General features: G+C 37.1%; 1 protein-coding gene across 2 annotated transcripts in view; it reads left to right on the top strand.

Annotated features, from left to right (window-relative positions):
• The window catches only part of tyw1 (tRNA-yW synthesizing protein 1 homolog (S. cerevisiae)), an 89,653-nt gene that overhangs the window by 31,665 nt on the left and 37,400 nt on the right, over window positions 1–20,588 (top strand). For both annotated transcript variants that reach the window (XM_073863049.1, XM_073863048.1), the window contains exons 11-13: window positions 5,859–5,968; window positions 13,926–14,103; window positions 16,150–16,285. In XM_073863049.1, coding sequence (XP_073719150.1) covers window positions 5,859–5,968; window positions 13,926–14,103; window positions 16,150–16,285 — 424 coding nt within the window. The remainder of the gene's footprint in view (window positions 1–5,858; window positions 5,969–13,925; window positions 14,104–16,149; window positions 16,286–20,588) is intronic.

Genomic DNA, 20,588 nt, shown 5'->3' with positions numbered 1-20,588 from the left:
TATGAAAATTTCATATCATCATTACAGTGACCAAAGTTATCACGGTTATCAATATTATCATGGTTTTGTTAAAATGAGATGGAAATGTTCAACTGATACACACACACTGAAAACATTTAACATCAAGTTTTTTTAGTTTTGAAAATCACAATTTAATATTTCATGTCCCTGTAATTTTTTTTGTGGTAAAAAATAAATAAATCTATCTTTACCGTGAATGAATACAAAACATTATCCCTTAAATGCCTTCTTGTGCAAAAAAACTGTTGCATATGACGCGCCTGGCTGATTCTGAACAGGATTTACCCAGAGTTTTCAAAATCATGGTAATCAAACACGGTTACAATGATAATTAAATTTAAACAATAATACTAACCATCAGGACATTTTATCGTGGATAATTGTAGGGGTGGGAATCTCTAGCCATCTCACGATTCGATGACGATTCAGAGGGCGGCAAGGCAATGCTAAAAATGATTATGTGAATCTTTTTTTGTGACCATAGATACTTTGCTTTTAAAGTACGAAGTAATGACCCATGAAGAATTTACTTCCAATATATATTTTATTAACATTGAACCAACAGAAAATAAATTTGTGTCTGAACTAGCAGACCTTCTCTGGGTGGAAACGTGTAATATGGTTTCTCATGTTTGTCGTGTTTCCGAAATATTTTAGTTTTGTTTGACATAACCTAGAAATAGTGGGACTCTTGTCTAGCTCATTTCCGTCATCAACTTCATAGAAGCCAAATATTTCCACCTTTCAGCTTTTAACGAGGAGGGTGTTCATATTTCGCGCTCAGCCATTCCTTCGGATTGTGTTTCTGCTTTTTATGTGCACGCCACGGACTGTCCGGGCTCTGCACTTCTGCGCTTCAGAGTTCCGCCTTTTGCAATTCGTCAATATTACTTTATTACATTTTTTGCAGAAAATCGTTTTTTGGCATTTGTGAATCGATTCAGAATCGTCTACATCCCGCACCGTGATGCATCTAAGAATCGACCCCCCCCCACCTCTAGTTAATTGTGAAACCTGTAATCATTCCCATCCCTACATCTGAAGGATCCTTCGAATTGTGACAGCCTTCGTCGCGCCGCAGTGACAAAAAACTGACTATACTCCAGGCTTTACATTGCATACTATACATTGAGGAATTGGTATGCAATTGTTTATCGGTATGCCGATTTCATTTAGGATCTCGATTATAACATTGAATTTGTCAGACTTTTACTCGGAAAGGACGTTTCTGTGAAATGTCTCCTGATGTACATCTGAACAAATTATAAGTGCAGAGGAAGATGCGACGATGATTCAGTGTGACATTTGTGAAGAGAGGCTAGCGTTCAGCAATCCTGCCTTTGACAGTGAGGTTTCATCGGGGGAAAGAAAAATTGCTTGTCATATTCAATCAGCTCAGCTCTTCTGAAGAGTGGATCTAAGATGATTTCTAGCATTAGTGGCCCTTATTTACCTTATGGTTAGATAATAAGCTGGTGCTTCTGTAACAAGTGGATGAGTAAGATAGACGTGACCGACCACATCATCCTGTGTGTGACATTTGTCTGCAAATAAACCGTATACTTGCTTGTGCCCTGTAAATCTGCTACAGGGCATGCTGGGACACCCTCACTGCTAAAGTCTCGAAATATCAAAGCAGATTGTGGAAGTCTCAAGGCTTTCATGCTAAAATTCTTCCCTTGAGAACAGCTGCCATTTCCCATCCAATTTTCTCATTGAATCGGCTAATTTTGAGACATTATGAAACATCATGAAGAAAAATTGTCGTCCTGAGACTGACGGGGTGCTCTATTTTTATGCCGTTGTGTAAGAGCGGTGTATCGGATGCAATTGTTGGCATCGTGGGTGTATCGAGCTAATCGAGTTTTTCATTCGTTTCATTGCCACATGCTGTGCGCGTACTCAAATGCCTCATAGTATTTAATGACATAATGCAAATAAATGTGCTTAAGAAGTACGAATGTGAAATTAGATTAGCTTCCTGCTTTAGGGGGAATGCAAGGGAAATATTGAACTGCATATAAGGGGACTAATTTGGTTAAAAGTGGCACTTGAATAAATGACTCATAAGAGGCCTCTTCATTCGGATGGGGCGTATAATTTAGGCTATTTTATCCATTTTTCTACCTCGCTCGAAATGAAGCAAAGACATTAGACATTGATCCCAACAGATTTAGAATAAAGCTAGAATTTATGCAAAATGTGACTGTGGAGTTTTCACGCTATTAGATGGAGTTGTTATAGACAGTTTCAGCAGTAACAACATAAACAAACGGCTTTCGTGAAAACAAATGTAACTTCCAGTCAATAACAATGTGTTTTTAGAGTAGTTCATTTCTGATAACAAGCAAAATAAACAAGTAGTACATTACATTAGTTCAAATCATAGCGTATTAAAGACTACACTCAGCTAATGTTAATTGTTGAAATGTGTACTTTATAATGTATACAATGTTAAGTACAGATGCCTGCCAAACCTCCCTTCACAAAGCGGTGATCCATGGTCGCCGTGTGCCCTCGTCTTTTAGAAAACCAAAACATTTGTTTTTTATCGACGAGGTATTATCAAAGTGCAGTTTAGCAACTAGTCAGACCATTAAACAAACCGGAAGTTAAGTTCCACCCAGACGCTTAACTGCGACAACACATGTGCGTCCGATGAAATCTTATGTTTGGAAGAAACCTGTCAAGTACTTGCAAATAAATATTTCAGCTTGGTCATTAATGGTCCAATTTTGGGAGATGATTGCTTTTGATCCTCTTACAGGCCAGGTATACCTATTTCCGCGTCCGGCTCGTGTGCACACACACTGAAAAAAATTATTCATTCAATTTACTCAATTTTTTAAGTTCAGTGGTTGCAATTTATTTAAACTACATTTAAACAAAAGTTTTTTATTTTATTTTTCTTTTTTTTTGTTTAAGTGTAGCTTAAATAAATTGATTGTAACCATGGGCGGCGCTAGAGGTGGGCTAGCAGGGCTTGAGCCCCGGACGTATTTAGTAAAGCCCCGATTGTTATAATAGTATGCCTGATACGCACGTCACTTATTTTAATGCGCGTTGAAATATTTTCTATTACAGCCGAACCGTAAATCTCTCGTCAAGAAGTTTCAACTTCATCAACTTCACGTCTGACAAGAACCGCACACTGAGGGTTCCAGAAATTACTGACCAACCAGGCATCAATAAGACACTCTAGGGCAGTGGTCTCAAACTCCCGGCCCGCGTCTGCTCTCAAAAATATAACATAATCCAGTATTTACTTAGTTCATATTCGTTTGATTATTGATTTAGGCTAAACGTTTAAGGGGCCATTCACATGTCGCGTCTAAAAACGCGCGTTTTCATTTCAAAGGGCTTGAGAGGTGGCGCGTCTTTCCGTGACGGCGAGGATAACTGAATGCGTGGTTGGATTTTAATTGCTTTTCTATTCTGCTACTCACGACAATCATATCATTGTCACCATGCGATCAGTTAATCTTGTCGGGACTTTTCGTCTAGAAGATATCTGTTATGGGGTTATTTACGCCAAGTGACAGTTTCAATGGTAACACCTCATATAAGGAGGGAGAGGTGGAGTATAAGAATTGTATGAACTATATCATTAGGTTGCTTGCTATGCAGTTACACATAGAGCAGTAGCCTTATATTCAGTTTCACAGAGATTGAACATAACCAAATCAAGTCTGTAACTTAGAAAAATGTAGAATCATTAATAAATTCATATTCAGGAATTAAATTTGTTAGTTTAGTTACAGGTTTTAATATAAAGTTATTTAAGATAATATACACAGTTATTTAAGATAAGGTTAAGAAAATATTTATACTGTTAAATATATATTTATAAAAATATAAACAGTGATTTCTGTGGTAAATAATTGAAAAATATATGTATATTAGCAAATATTGAAGTATTAAAATAATGTGTATTTTATGTTAAAATAGCTTTGCGGCCCTCCAGTGAGATGTCAATCTTAAATATGGTCCCAAGCCGGTTTGAGATCCAGGAACATATTCTGGATGAAATTTTTTATTTATCTTGGATGAATTAAGAAATAAGTGTGAAAGGGGGAGAAAATGACATTAAAAAGAAATGCAATAAGAAAAAGATTTAATAAAGATTTATATGAAGAGAGAACAGTTGTAAATAAAATAAAGGGACAGTGAATTAGAGGGAGAGTAAAAGAAGCCAATATGTTAGAAAAAAAACTGTTGCCCCCACTTGCATAAGTCAAAGTCATGGGGAGTAATGTTAGGGTTACCAATATTTTTTTAAATATTTATTTTTTGTGTTCTGCAGAAGTCATACAGGTTTTAACTTCTTTGATATCAGTGTAAAGTGTTCTCAGTTTAACTCAGTGGAACATTGTTATTTTAATAAGCATAATTAAAAATATATTTTGGCAAAAAATAATACCACTTAGAAAATGTTTATCATTTTTTATTAAAAGTGTATTTTAACACATGCGTGGATGTTTTTGGTCTAAGCCCCTGATGTCCACTGACCCTAGAACCGCCCTAACCACTTACCTTAAAAAAATTGAGTAAATTCAATGAATCGTTTTTTTCATTGCACGTTTGTGCTGCTTTCTAAGTATACTCATCAAAGCTACACGCGGATGGCCGCTTTCGACATGTACGCTATACAAATGATTTCTTATTCAAATTATTACTCAGGGCAGCACTGATTCGCGACATTTCAGTACATCAAAAATTTTGGATAGATGAAGAAAAATAGCTGATCCACCATTGCAAACAAAGTTTGGAACAAACAACAAGAAAACAAAGAAGAGTAATCAAATATTATGGTGACAAAACTGCTCCACAGCTTTCTGTTCTTGGAAGAAGTGAAAATGAAAGAAGAAAACAATTGTGTGTGTGTGCAAACAATGTATGTTGCCTTTGTGTAATTGTTTGTAGTGTAGTGTCCTGTCTCAACATTTTCAAGCACATTCACTGTCGTACACGGACTGTTCGCGCGGTCTCAAATTTTTGGGACCAGGTGGACGACCGCGGACCCTCCTGATGGCGACAATGATGTCCTGCGGACGGCCCGAGTATACCTTCGGCTTTATCCCATTTACAGAAGTGGTCGTTCACCTTTTGTGTGTTAAATGTTCATTTATTTTCCAAATTTGACATTATTAAATCACACCTTCTATATACCTATATCCCTCCATTCTGAAATCAGCATTAAGGCTGAAGTATGGTACATTTTTAATGCATATGCGAAGGTCCATGTAAAGTGCACGTGACGCAATTTTAGTCATCAGAAGCGTGCACCACCGAGTTTTTAAAACCCTGCATACATTGTGCACGTATGCTCCTATAGGAGATTGTAGTATGTAGTCCAGGGGACGCATTGTATCGAATAATACAACGTACGTATCAAGAAAACTATACTTTGCAAGGCGGTGTGTTCAATCGTGCGCATGTGTTCGCGTACACATAAAAAACAGACTGTACTTCATGCTTTAGTCATTAAAAATTTCAATAATGGATGTTCGCTACTATAAAGTGCAGTTTCTTAATGCATACTCTTAATAGGATTTGGTTTTACTATAGTTCGGTGGCAGGTATGATGACTTAACCCGGACTTTTCCTCATCTCCTGTTGCTATTTGCAGCAGGGGAACAGAAATAAAGCCACACTGTCTGACATGTATGCCCTTTCATGTGATGTGAGAGTTGTTGAAAGGGTCACAGGATGCTAATTTGCTGAGCAGTGTGAGTGCAGGTGGTCCTCTCAAGTGAATGAGGCAGCGCTCCACGGCTTTTAATACTGTGATGGTGTCATGCTGACAGGAGCTGTCCTCTTTCATTCTCTCTGCACAGACACCACACCAATCCAGTGGGCACAGAGTGGCGCTGGAAAATGGACCCTGCCGAAAAGATCCTTCAGGAGGCCGTGGAGAACCACAGGAATATGATTCGGCAATTCAAAGGTAAGACGTCTGTTACCCTCAGCTAACCTTTTCTTCTGCCTTGAAACAAACATAAATGGGTTTTTTCAAGGTTAATCCTATCACTAGAAACTTTTATGGGCACAGTGTGCTCCCCATTGTATTAAAACAAGTGCACACAATGTTATACAATGCAAGTTCACCCAAAAAATGAAAATTCGGTCATCATTTAATCACCCTTTACACATGTAAAAATTTCTTTATTCTGTTGAACACAAAAGAGGATATTTTGATAAATGATAGTAAGCGCACAGCTGACAGTACCCATTGACTTCCATATTATTTGCTTTTCCTAGTATAAAAGTCAATGGGAACCGTTAATTGTGTGGATACCATCATTTATCAAAATATCTTGTTTTGTGTTTAACAGAATAAAAAAACTAAAATGAGGGTCAGTAAGTGATGACTATCCTTTCATTTTGGGGTGAACTATTCATACACTGAATGAAGTATGAATAAACACATTTTTTTCTGCTTTAATTAATAACATAACTCATTCAATTTACACATTTGGCAGAGGCTTTTATGCAAATCGGCATTTTAATTTAAGTTGTATAAATTTCAGCACGTGCGATCCCTGGCATTGAACCCATGACCTTGGCTCTACCAGTAGACCTACCAGCAAGCACACACTGTATAAAATTTAAAAATAAAAAAAATATGGCTTTGTTTTTTTGTACTTTTGACCAATATACAAATTCGTCTTTCTCTAATTTTATTTTCACATTTTGATTAAAGGCCAAACATGGTGGCTAAAGCCGATGGTATACTAGGGACGTCCGTGTATGGGCGCCGTCCGCATGACGTCATTTTCGTCATCAAGACACTCAGCGTATGACAGCGCATGCATTGAGACGGGACACCACACTATATACAATAACCCAAAGGCAATAGACAGCATTTGCACACACACCATCATCTTTTTTTCTTTTATGTTCACTTCTTCCAAGAACAGAAAGCTGTGGAGCATTTTTGTCACCATAATGTTTGATTTCTGTTCTTTGTTTGTTCTAAACTTTATTTGCAGTGGTGGATCCGCTACTATTCTTCATCTATCCTATTTTTTAAAATGCACTATAAATGTTGCAAATCAGTGCTGCACTGGTAGAGTAATAATTTGAATTTGAATAAGAAATTATTTGTATTGCGTATACGTGTCCAACGCGGCCATTCACGTGCAGTCGCGGGGAGTATACTTGGAAAGCTGCGCGGACATATGTGCGCGCGCGAGCCGGACGCAGAAAAAGTATACCCCGGCCTTTAGTTGTTTGAATTCAGTTCACAGAAATTATATTTGCATGCTCATTCAGAGCACGATTTGAATCAGTGCATTTGATTGCAGCATGCTTTGACTTTTTAAAGCGTCATATTAATTTTTAAAACTTAAGCGATTGTGTTTTTTGCAATTTCTGTGTCGCTAGCGAAGGAAATACGAGGGCAAGGCACACACTTTTAATAAAAAAAAATTTAAAGCTCGCGTAACACATGCTGTTTCTGCATTTCTGATGTTAATCTGGAGTACCTGTAGAGTAGTATTACATCATTTATATCTCCGAAGAGTCTTTAGTTTAATCAGATTTTTAAAAGAAATATTAGCTTTACAGAATCTTTCCGATAACGTACGAAAAAATGAAGAAGGAGGAGTTATACCGCGGGAGGAGCGAGTACGAGTCATGCAACACTATACAACACTGTTAAACTTATGATTCATTACATGTTCGTGTCATTTATGTTATATGCACGTGCATATTTAAAACATAAGACAGAAGTCTTACTTACCGCGTGCAACTCATGACCTGTTTGAAAAAATCCAGCGCATCAAACACACAAGCAAAACTCCGCTGCTACCCCAGATAATAAACTATATCCATTGTTTCCATAAGGCTGGATTTCTTCTCCTTACATCCAAAAGCACACTTCTTTCGTGCCATTGTTGAGTTTTGAAATTAAACAAAGCTGTTTGCAAGTTCTAGCGTCTCCCGCTGATTGACGGGTGGGCGGGGTTTTCTGGGGGAAGTGCCCATATAAAGAAGTGATACGTATAGAAACCCCTGAAACGTCAGCTGGACCCGTAATCAAAAAAAAACTTTCCGAAACTTGTACGAACCCTGGCGAAATGCATTCGGCACAGAAATACTCTGTAACACGTCCAACTGCTTTTTTGACACTTTGCCTACGTTTAGCATAAGAAAACAACTCTATAACTGTGTTAAAGGAATAGTCTACTCATTTTTAATATTAAAATATGTTATTACCTTAACTAAGAATTGTTGATACATCCCTCTATCATCTGTGTGTGTGCACGTAAGCGCTGGAGCGCGCTGCGACGCTTCAATAGCATTTAGCTTAGCCCCATTCATTCGGTGGTGCCATTTGGAGATGGAGTTGGAGGTGCCCAGGCACATCAACGTTTTTCCTATTTAAGACGAGTAGTTATACGAGCAAGTTTGGTGGTACAAAATAAAATGTAGCGCTTTTCTAAGCGGATTTAAAAGAGGAACTATATTTTATGGCGTAATAGCACTTTTGGGAGTACTTCGACTCGCCTGAAAAGTCCGCTCCCCTTCTCCCTCTCATAATGGGAGAGGGAGGGTGTTACTGCGCCGAGTCGAAGTACTCCCAAAAGTGCTATTATACTTTTGTCGGCCACGATTTTGTCATGAGCGTAGTACGCGTGTGGGGGAACACACCACAAGCACAGTGAATAGAAGTTATTTGGTGTTTTCTGACGTAAACAGTCAGTTCGTAAAAACATTTGTAAATGGACCATAAGATCATCAATATGAACAATGAACTATTATAGACTAAACATAACGGTTCACATTTCCCGTCCGCATGGAAAACGCCACTGCAGCGCCTTCTTTAGATTTCCATAGATTTAGAAATGCATCTCCATGCATTATTCTCCTTTTAGTGATCTCTTTAAAATGAGTCACGGCAATGTTTTCTGCTTTAACCGATTAAAAGGTATTCATTTTTTGAATTGATTTTTTTTGCGTAATGCATTTATTTTTAGTTGCAAATGTGACCTGTAAAATTAAATAAACACACTCAACTGAGTAATTTTATATACTGTAGCTACACATTATGAAGGTCAAACAAACAATTGCCATTAGATTGGGCTTTTACTATGTAGTTGTACAAAAATTGCAAATATATTTAAGCAAATAGCAAAATGTTTGTCTGGCATATAACTATAGTAGAATATTTACATCATTTTCCCACAGTGCTAAGAAATCCAGTTACAACATTATGTGACAACACACAGTTGACATCTCAACACTCTGAAAACCCTCTTGGTTTTAGATGTTGTCCAACAGACGCTGGGGTATATTTAGCCGTCACTATAGTTTGCAGAAGGCAGTAAGAGGACAGGCTGTAAGTGCAGTCCGACTGGCTGTAATTTATTCATTTGCACCCTGTCACTCACATGGCTGTCTGCTTCTTGAGATTGGTGGTGGTCCATCAGCTTTCAACAGCATTAGGGGAGAAGAGTTTGTGATCTGATCAGATTGACAGGCAGGGATCATTTTAAGTGGAGATCTTGATGGGACTTCATTTAAGGGTTGAGAGAGTTCAGGGTTTTAATAGATGCTTACAGTTTTATGCTTTTCTATAAGGTGGCATTTGCTGAATTGAAATACACTGTAAAAAGTAAAAATTGGATCAACTTAACAAATTACTTCAATTTATTTTATGTGAACAATTTAAGTAAAATCTTTTTAAATATTAAAGTAATTTTTTAAATAGAGCAGCTTTCACCTTTTAAAGTGGGTTCACACCAGCTGCGTTTGAGGCGTCAAATTCGCTTCTACCGAGTCTAGTTTGCCGCTTGAACAGTTTGAGTTTACTTGCTTCGTTCGTGCGTAAAACGAATGGGAGGGGCTTCTGTGTCTCCGCTTGCTTTGTGTAATCACATCACTACTAGAGCAAGCTCCTGATTGGTTAACGTGGCGCCTTTTTCAGCCAAAGTTAAAATGTTTCAACTCGCGCGTTTGCCGCGGCAACACTCAATTCATGCCGTGCTAAACGCCTTTTTCGCACCGCGAGACCTCCAGACCCGCGTCAACGTGTCTTTACATTGACTTAACATTGAAATCACTCGTGCTTGATGCCTCTACCGCGGCTGGTCTGAACACAGCATTACAGTGTACCAGCAATCTTCATTCTATTATTTTCTTTTTTATTATTTTGTTATTTATTGGTTTTTGGGTTTGGATTTCAGGGACCTTTATGTATTCTATTTCCAGAGCAAAATTTCCTAAATATGCCTTTGTCCAATTTTCATGAAATTTGGTGTAACAATACATTAGCACAAGATTTTGAATCACAAAGCTGTTTCGCAGGGCTAATAAATTTTTCATTGGGTAATAAATCATACCCTATATAAGTAAAATGTTACTGCCAAGGGAAATCATCTGTTTTTCTCAAAAATACTCAGTCACAATGGCGCCCTAAACTCTCAGAAATATTTTTATTTTTGATGCAACATAATTCTGTCACAAAACAATCTTAATGTCTGCAAACCTATTCTCTTTCCCTCTTGAATGAGCCTTTGGGGAGATAACACATTCCTGTCTTTCATTTCTGATCTGACCAATCAGGTGACGTCACCTGGTAATGGGTTGTAAATTCAGCTCCAGATTCAGAGATCAGAGTCTGGTTTAACTTTCATCTCCTTTTTTTTCGAGATCCACATCTGGCATTTCTTTACAGCGGGCGACGTAACTTCTTTGGCCAGATGGCTTTTGTGGACTTTCAAGAAGGACCCTGGTCCTCTGTGGTGCTCTTTTCTAGTGGTTTAAAGTGGGTCAGTTAATATTGCAGATTTTATTTTACCATATCTCATTGATCACAGAACTTTGTAGACAGATTTGGAGAGCGTTTGATGTGTTTTTTTCAGCCTGCAGTAGTCTGAAAAATTCATCAGATGTCTGCTGTAGACTGCAAAAATCAGATTCGCAGCATGCAGAGTGAGTTTTCTGATGGTATCTGCTGAAATGTCATTAGGTTATGTGGCACAAACCCAAAGTCAATTTGACTGATAGAGAAATAAAATCTTCTAGATCGGATTTTCTACCTGCGGATCTGATTTTTGTAAAGTGAACATTACGTCTGCTATTGAGCAGGGTTGCTGATTTAAATGTGTTATATTACGGTACATTCACATGGGGCATAAGCATTGGTGCTTCCCATTTACTTTTAATGGGTGACGTCATGCGTGGCCTCCAGACTGCCACCAAAACTCGAGAGCGTGCCACTGAATTTTACATCCAGTCGCACATGTGCGACCACTAAATTTGACCTTTTTTTGTGATGTGACACTGAATTTGAAACAGCACTTTGTACTTTCTGCATCTGTCATTAAAGTATTTATTAGTAATACAGTGGAAATTAGTAGAAATGTGAATATTTGGTAAGCATGTTGATTTTTGGTGTGTGCCCCTACATTTTCTGGTTACACCCCTAAAATTTTTAGTTGGGGGCCACTGTGCTCCTAGTAAAAAAAAAGTTAGTCTGGAGCCCTGGAACTGAATTGTGGATCCGTCTGCGCCGCGTCAGTGCCATTGCTCGCGGCAGAAGCTGAACATTTCTCAACTTTTCAAGCGGCATTGCGTGTGTCAGCCAATCAGAGCCTTATGCAAATAACCTAGTCAGAGCCAGCCAATTACGTTTATGGAAGACCATAGCATGTGTTGCGGCCACTGTGATTGGCTGTTTGCCACGCTTCAGGCAAGCCTTCCATCAAGTGTTAACCCTTTCGCCACGTCTGAATGTACCGTTAGTGTTATCAGTTTATATTAATATTAAGTAATTTTAAAAATGAATATTAATTTGATGAAAGTACGCAAAAAACATGCTGTTGTTAAAAAAGTTTTTAATGTTATTTATTTATAAACGTATTCATGTAAATTCATTTCATCATGCAGGATTAACTCACTTAATCCATTTAAGTTGGGGCTATGTGAATGATTCAACTGGGCAGATGATTTCCAGTTCCCAGTGTGTGTTGCACTGGACTAAATAATAAAAATAAAAATACTGTTGCTAATTAAGTTAACCATGAATTATTCAATCGAGTTGTTTAACATGTACTGTATATATCTTGTTGGGATTGCTCAACTTAGATAGTTAGGTTTCCTCTACATCAATGTTTCTCTAGTCCTCACAATCCACTTCCCAAAATGTTTTCGATGTGTGTCCCCATAACTCATCTGCTTGTTACTGTGCTTATTACGAAAACGTGTATGTTCGACTTCAGACCAATCGTGGTGTTCAACCTCTTTTTATTATGTTTATAATACTTTATAATACCAACCTTATCAATATTGATGCATCTAAACCAGTGAAATAAAGCCCATGATAGAGACTTTAGGTTTGTGCCAGATGTGTGTGTATGTGTTGCATCAACAGGGTCCTAGCCTCCGGCTTGGTGGCACAGTTGACATTTAGCGGTGACATCATTGCTTCATAGTTGAGCCATAATGACCCAGGGCTAAGTAAACAAACACACCAGCGTCTGAACGTATGGAGCAGATGAAAAGCCAGGAAACACGCTGTGCAGAGTATAAGAATGAGAGCCAGAGTTTGTATAGAGAGAGAGAAAGTGGGAGGAATGAGTATACTTGCGCCGTCACTGTGAATATGAAAATTAAAGAGACTGTTAAGTTAACCGAGTCTTTTACACATCCTTTGTTCTTCCAAGAGCTATACAACACAAAAAAACATCATTCTTCAATTTAGTTTTTTTTTATTAAATGGTAGTTCAAAGTGACAGTGGGTGTCATGCTACATACGGAAGGTAATAGTGCCTATAGTTTATAAAACTGAAATCTTTTTTCAATGCGTGCACTTTATTTTTGTACAGCGCATTGTGACTGTTAGCATTTAGCCTAGCCCCATTCATTCCTTAGTATCCAAACAGGGATTAATTTAGAAGCCACCAAACACTTCCATGTTTTCTTATTTGCAAAAAGGTGGTGTTTTCCTTTTAAAACAACTTGGTCAATTCAACCTACTATTATAAGTTTATACCTGTGCTAAGTTGACATAACTTAAAAAAACAAGATGGAATTGTTAAATACATTTTTTTATTTATAGTAACATAAAAATATATGTTGATTTGACAAAAATGCTGCATTTTTTACAGTTTATCTAAACTCTGGCACTTAAGTCATACTTAAGTATGGTCCTGTTTGTACACATATGCGAGGGTCCACGTATCAGAATTGTACACATGCACCGCCATATTTTGTAACTGTGCGTACCCTGTACATGTAGGTCGCGCAAACAGGACAATGTAGTTTAGAGACAAGGACATGTATTGCATTTTGTTGCAATGCACATGCGTCAAGCATATCTCTATACATTCTAGTCAAATAAACTTTGCAAGGCTGTGTTTTCGACTGTGCACATACGTTCGCTTACACGTTAAAAAAAACTATACTCTGGGCTTTAGAATTAAAAATGGTCTGTCTTCTTTCAGGAGTTGCCCATTTCACATAAGCGAATCTGCTTTGGCCTGCTGTAGTGATCAGTATGGTTTTTAACTCCCCCATCCATCAATCCATCCATCAACAGTTACTTGCAAAGCCTGTATTATTTTTTGACAGATTGACAAAGCAATTGGTTCTGAAATATGCCACTAACTGTTGAGATCTGACTGAAATCAAAGACATTGTTCGTAATGATTGTTTCAACATTTTGCTATGCTAAATTTCTTAGAAATCACGTCTTGCATACAGTCAGGATTAACACAAGATTTGGCAAACTTATAATTTAGTTTTTCTGTTTTTTTTTTGCAGCTGATAAAAAGTTTTGACTACAATTTAAAATATGTTGTCATAGTACAATATACTTTGTCCTCAAAAGATAAATTTGACTTTATAATACGTCCTCTTCATGTTCTAACCATGCGGTATGTTGTATCACATGACAGGGGTGCCGGGTGTGCGTCCAGAGCGCTTTGAAGAAGGACTCACCGTAAAGCATTGTGCTCTGTCTTTGGTGGGTGAACCCATCATGTATCCTGAGATCAACTCCTTCCTCCGCCTTCTACACCAGCAGCACATATCCAGCTTCCTGGTCACCAATGCCCAGTTCCCAGAGGAGATCAGGTTAGCTTCATGTAGTATTGCTACTGATTCAGAACCAAAATTCAAATATGAATCGTTATCGATGACACCAATAGCTGGGTATCCATCCAAACGCGAAGCAAATCTTTTCAAAATTTGCAAAATGCGAAGGCGCCTTTCTATCAAGTGAATGACAGTGGTGTTGAAAACCTAGTAACCAACAGTATCCAAATAAAACAAGGCATGCTCAGGAAATGATGACAGGACTGCATTTAGTTACGAATGCTGTGCACAGAAGAAGAAATGCAGAATTTTTGATGCAGGCACTAGCAGCAAGGGCATTTTGACAATGTGGAGCCCCATAAATGGGAAAGACAAGGTCTGCGGATACAGCTAGATGATCAGTCATGTGGGTTAAATGTTTGCTATGTCAGAATTTATTTATTTGGAAAATGCGCTTCCATCTACTAATATACGCATTTACTCGAGTAAGTAAAAACCACCTTAAGCTAGCACATTAAGGGATTTTTTTTAAATGTGTCGTTTCGATCACTACACTGAAAAAAATGATTAATATTCAATTTGCTAATTTTTTTTAAGGTAAGTGGTTGCAATCAATTTATTTAAGCTACATTTAAAATAAAAGTTTAAAATAAAAAATCGATTGCAACCACTTACCTTAAAAAATGGAGTAAATTGAATGAATCATTTTTTTTCAGTGTAGTTTCTGATGCAATACTTCAAATGTGCATAAAATCAGGTTAAAAGAAACCCAGCTAGTGACATCTGAATTTCGTGCTTTTAAGCACATCCTGATTTTGGTGTGTAAAGCATGTTTTTTTGGGGGGGGTTGACATCAGGAACAACAATCCTGTCAAGAAATTAAGTTATAACCTTTTCCCTAACTCTAACCTTGAAATCTGATTGGTTGTCGAGAATGTTTTTCCCACAATAATGTTGACCTAGATATGTGGAGCTCTGCAAAATCATGTTTTCTTTTAGCCGACGCCTCGTGTTTGTTTTTCCTATATCTGCACTGGTTATAGCTCCCGAACATCCTCCGGCTCAAAGTTCTTCCTCAGACTTTGAAGTCTCACATGGGCTGTAACTGCACTGATAAGCCACATAAACAGCCGCTGAATTGCAAATTACAGCTCCTCCTTTTCTGCTGGCTTGTGCTAAATTCGACTTTTTGAGCAGCTAAAAAGCTTTTAGCTCTCTCTCTCTTTCTCTGCTCCCCAGCTTAATGCAAAATACATCCTGGTTTCATTCATGTAAGCATGCACTGAATCCTCTCACAGATCTGGGGTGGGTTTACTCTGGGGACGTCACCTCGTGCACTGGTCTAGCATCTTGCTATTGTGCTGAGAAAGTGCAAAACAGTTGTCAATCGATGTGGCGTTTATCTCAAGGTTGCAAGCTTTGTTACACTAACATGCTGAAGCATGACCCTCATGCGTAATAAACAAACCAAAAGGAGAAGAAAGGATATTCGCGTCCAAACAACACTCTGAAAAACACACTTTTTATAGTGCACTGTAATGAAAAGCTATCTGCTGCTTTGTTTGCGAATGTTTTACTGTTTTCATTAAAGGAGGAAAAAACAAAGTGGTTTACAGAGACCCAAAGGCTAAACTTAAGCCAAAAAGTTGTATTGAGACCTTTTTTAATTTGCTGTGTTGTGTCGCTTCACATATAGTGTTTTTAAAAAATATTTTATTTAAAGTTTTCACATTTTACAAAAGAACCCCCCCATGCCAGCATAAAAAATAAATAAAATAAAGGGATACACACACACACGCACGCACACACACACGCACACACATATATAAAATAATAATTAGACAAATAAATTAAATGAATAAATGCACACTTCAGAATGTCTTCAGAATAAATAACCAATAGGCCTATTGCTTTTTAATTTCTTGTTTTATATATTCAAAAAATTACTTTGTAATTGATTTATAAAAAGAAAGAGCCCTGATAGCACAGTTGAATCACCCAGACATCTTTTTTATGTGTTTTGATATAGAAAAATAAAAATGTGAGTAAATAATTGGATGTTACTCTATTTTTGTTTCTCTGTAGGAATCTAGTGCCTGTGACACAGCTCTATGTCAGCGTTGATGCCAGCACCAAAGACAGCCTGAAGAAAATTGACCGTCCTCTCTTTAAAGACTTCTGGCAGCGCTTTTTGGACAGTCTGAAAGCTCTCGGTGAAAAGGTCAGTCCACTTTGCCAAAGTTCAGATAAAACAAGGATTTTAAAGCATATTCATAAGCATTTTTTCCCCTTATTAATCTTTTTTTAAGTGATTGAGTTTAGGGTGGGGAGAGCTGATTGTATAGGGGGGTGTTTGCAAACACATGTGACATGTACAGTAGTTAGTGAGTAGATTTATGCATGTAGTCTCTTCTGGTGTTTGTGCACGTTTTTTTTACTGGCTTTATATGATTACAATAGAGGGTCGAAACTAATGTATCACTTCGGTTTTGATTACACTAGTCTCATGTGACCATCTAATGGGCTATTTCCCGGACAGGGCTTAAGTCTAGTCCAAGATTAAAACTCTTGTTTGAGTTGAACTGAAATCAGCTTGCACTGACAAATCTTAACATTAAGACGGTTTCTGCAGTAACAACATGAACAAACCGCTTTTGTGAAACACAAGCAACTTCTGGTAAACTCCGCTACGAATCAATAACAACAAAGTCCTTTTAGAGTAGTTTATTTCTGATAACAAGCAAAATAAACAACAAGTAGATTACCTTAGAATCTATTTCATAACTAAGACATATAAAAATTACACTGAGCTAACGTTGCTGTTTAAAACGTGTACTATGTACTACGTATGTACTATGTATACATAATGTATACAATGTTAACTACAAACCAGCTGCCAAACCTCCCTTCACATAGTGACACCAAAACATTTACAAAGTATTTGTTCTAGAGTTAATGTTAGCCACTAGCCAGACAAACAAACAGAAACCAGAAGTAAAGTTCCGACCAGACGCGTAACCGCGACAACGCATATGCATCCAATGAAACCGTCTAGGGCTGCGTCCGAAAACTCTACATTCAAATACTACACTTCCTTTCCAAGGCAGAAAGGCATCAAGGCATGTCCGAATTCAATGTTAGGTTTACTTCCTGTCTCCTGAGATACCTATGCGTGAGCTTACAATAAGAATGTGATTGGTCGAGCCTGGTCGAGTTCGAAAAAATAAAATGGCGGCCATGGAAGCGACTGGAGCACAAATTTAGTGTAAATGAAGGTAGATTTTCACTTTTTACACCTTTAAATTGCATTTCTAGCGAGAAATTAGTATTGTAGTTTTCAATTATGTGATTGGTTAAAGGAATATTCCATTTTCTTAAAAGAAAAATCCAGATAATTTACTCACCACCATGTCATCCAAAATGTTGATGTCTTTCTTTGTTCAGTCGAGAAGAAATTATGTTTTTTGAGGAAAACATTGCAGGATTTTTCTCATTTTAATGGACTTTAATAGACACCAACAATTAATACTTAACTCAACACGTAACAGAAGAGAAAGAGGACCGTTCCTACGTTGTTGTATGTCAACTGATACTAATTAATGTCTTTGTGTCAGTTTATTGTTTAAAATGGTCCGCAAATGTGCGTTTTATATATGTAACACATGACCTCCCTACGTACCTACGCATTTACGTTAGGTCGCGCTGGACCGGACCTAGAAGAAAAGTTGTGGTTTAAAAGAGCATATTTTTTGTTTTTCTTGTCGGGAATGACGGTTGTTTCGCTAGATAAGACCCTTATGCCTTGTTTGGGATCGTTTCCAGTATAGTCCTTTGAAACCCCGTTGAAAAAAACTGTTAAGTGTTGCGTTAAGAATTAATTGTTGGTGTCTATTAAAGTCCATTAAAATGAGAAAAAGCCTGCAATGTTTTCCTCAAAAAACGTGGTTTCTTCTCGACTGAACGAAGAGGGACATGGGCGTTTTGGATGACATGGTGGTGAGTAGATTGTCTGGATTTTTCTTTTAGGAAAATGGAATATTCCTTTAAATGTCCCAATATAACTAAGGTCTAATCCTGGATTAAACAAAACCTTGTCTGGGAAACCGGACAAATATGTTTAAGTATTGACTAACTTTTAAAAAACTTAATAGGATAGCTCATCATTTACTTGGCCTTAAGTTTTACATACTTCTATAAATTAAATTTCTTGGCCTGCAAAACACAAAGAAAGAAAGATTTTGAGCATTATTGACTTGTATAGTATTCTTTCCTACTCTGGAGAGTAAATGTGACCCTGGACCACCAAACCCATTTTTAGCAATAGCCAATAAATTGTATGTGTCAAAATTATAAATTTTTTTAATGCTGAAAATCATACAGATATTAAGTAAAGACCATGATCCACGAAGATATTTTATACATTTTCTACAGTAAAAATGTCAATTATGTATTTATCATTAGTTATATGTGTTGCTAAAGATTTTATTTAAACAACTTCAAAGGCGATTTTCTTAATATTTAGATTTTTTGCACTCTCAGATTCCAGATTTTCAAATAGTTGTATCCTAACCAAATTTGTCATATCCTTACAAACCATACACATCAATGGAAAGCTTATTTATTCAGCTTATTTATTTATGTATAAATCTCAATAAAAAAAAAGATCCTTATGGCTGACTTTGTGGTCCAGTGTGAAAAATGATGAGATAATTTTCATTTTTGGGTGAACTGTCCTTTAAAGGTTTTCTTTGGCACAATTCCCATAGAGTTTTATTGTAAATACATTACTGTAAAGATGATTGTTGTTTGTTTTAACAAACTATGGGACTATTTTATTTTTTGCACAGATACTGCTAATAGATCTGCTAATAGACAATAAAGATGCCTGAAAGAAGCTTGTCCCTTTTTAAGATATCATGTTAGCAGTTAGACAAGTCAACATTTTTGCTTACCGACACAGATTATCTACAGTACATGTGGTTGTGTAAAACTGTGTGTTAACTATAATTTTGCGGTTAATAAATCAATAGGAAGTTGGATGTGATCAACATATGCTATTACACGGCTCGTACATCGACACTGCTAATTGTATGTTTCTTTGCACTAACCCTCTAATAGAGAGAGAGATGCTGTTTTTTCTGAAGGATTATCATCATTTGTTCAGTATTTGATAAATGCTGTAATTCTGTTGGCCATGACAGCTTGTGAAACCGTTATTGCTGGTCCTAAAAATGATTGTTTAATTAATAGCTGTAAGCCGTTTTCTTCTCACATATCATTATTATATATTCTATCAGGCCTGTATAAATCGCTATCGATCGATAATTGCAATCTGTGAAAGTCTTAATGACTCTAAAGCTCCAGCATTGATTTAATCTCACGGGGGGATGCATGGGGGTAATGAGTGTTAAAGTGCTCACGTTGTCGCTGTTTTTGAATAAATGCTGCTGGATGCTTCAGATGTTTTACTGCAGTGGCAAGGTGAAGTTCTGTAAAAATGCCAGCTTGAGGAAGCAAGAGCGAAAGGTGCTGTCCGTCAAAAGCTTTCACTAACGCACGGTTCGACGTGCTGAGATTACAAAACCGGTTTGTTGCGCAGAGGCCTTGACATTACAGCTTAATGATTTTAAGTGCCATCATTCAGAGATGATTCATACTGTAGCGCCTGTGTGCTAAACTTCTGTAATGACTTTCTTGAATTTGCAGTTGAAACAGACCGATCGCTCTGTATGTGCGCGTCTGTGCATATGAGTGATGAGTGTTTTCTGTTTTTTAAAATGAGTTGCAGCGGGTTGGCTGCGTATTGTGCAGGAGCAGTTTAACAGCGATAAGCGCATGTAGTACTGATGTTGGTTTGTTTTTGGACTTGATGTCAAAGGGGATGAAGTTGCCAGCCAGCGCCAGCATTTATTATGAATTTCACCAAAGTTTAATGCCTTCCAGAAAATGAAGAGTTTCGTTACAAAACGAGATAAATCCGTTTTTAACATTTTTGTCAAAACATGTTTATTATTATGTTATCATGTTATTATTTTGTTTGATGGTGCTACTTAGCTGTATTTTTTAAGTTATGAAGGTTTAAATCAAAACGAACCAACTGCAGTTGAATTGATATTAATTGGAATGCACAACCAAAAAACAAGATTTCTGAAAAATTAAAAAAACGGAGTTATCTCATTTTGCAACGAAACTCTTCAAATGTTCTTCTTTAAATATATAAATATATCAATACAATATACAATATATCAAATGAATAAACAAACCCTCTGCTTTCAAACATAAAAACCCTGTTTCTTCCTATCTTCATTTGTTTTCTTTTTATCACCTCTCAAAAATGGGTAGGTTTCTTCAAAAATAAAAAAATTTTGTTCAAAAAGCTGAGATAATTGCATTTTGTAAAGGATTTTTGTTAGAATTCAGATTCAGAATGATGATTAAAACATACAAACAGTTACTGTTTTTCGATCATGCTTTAGTGTTTTAGTTGGGTAAGAGCGCCACCTAGTGAATAATAGCAGAAATAC

Source organism: Misgurnus anguillicaudatus, chromosome 24, assembly GCF_027580225.2.
Source record: "Misgurnus anguillicaudatus chromosome 24, ASM2758022v2, whole genome shotgun sequence".
Taxonomy (NCBI): Eukaryota; Metazoa; Chordata; class Actinopteri; order Cypriniformes; family Cobitidae; genus Misgurnus; species Misgurnus anguillicaudatus.
Note: the sequence above shows the minus strand (reverse complement) of the source record. Positions and strands in the feature narration are given on the sequence as shown.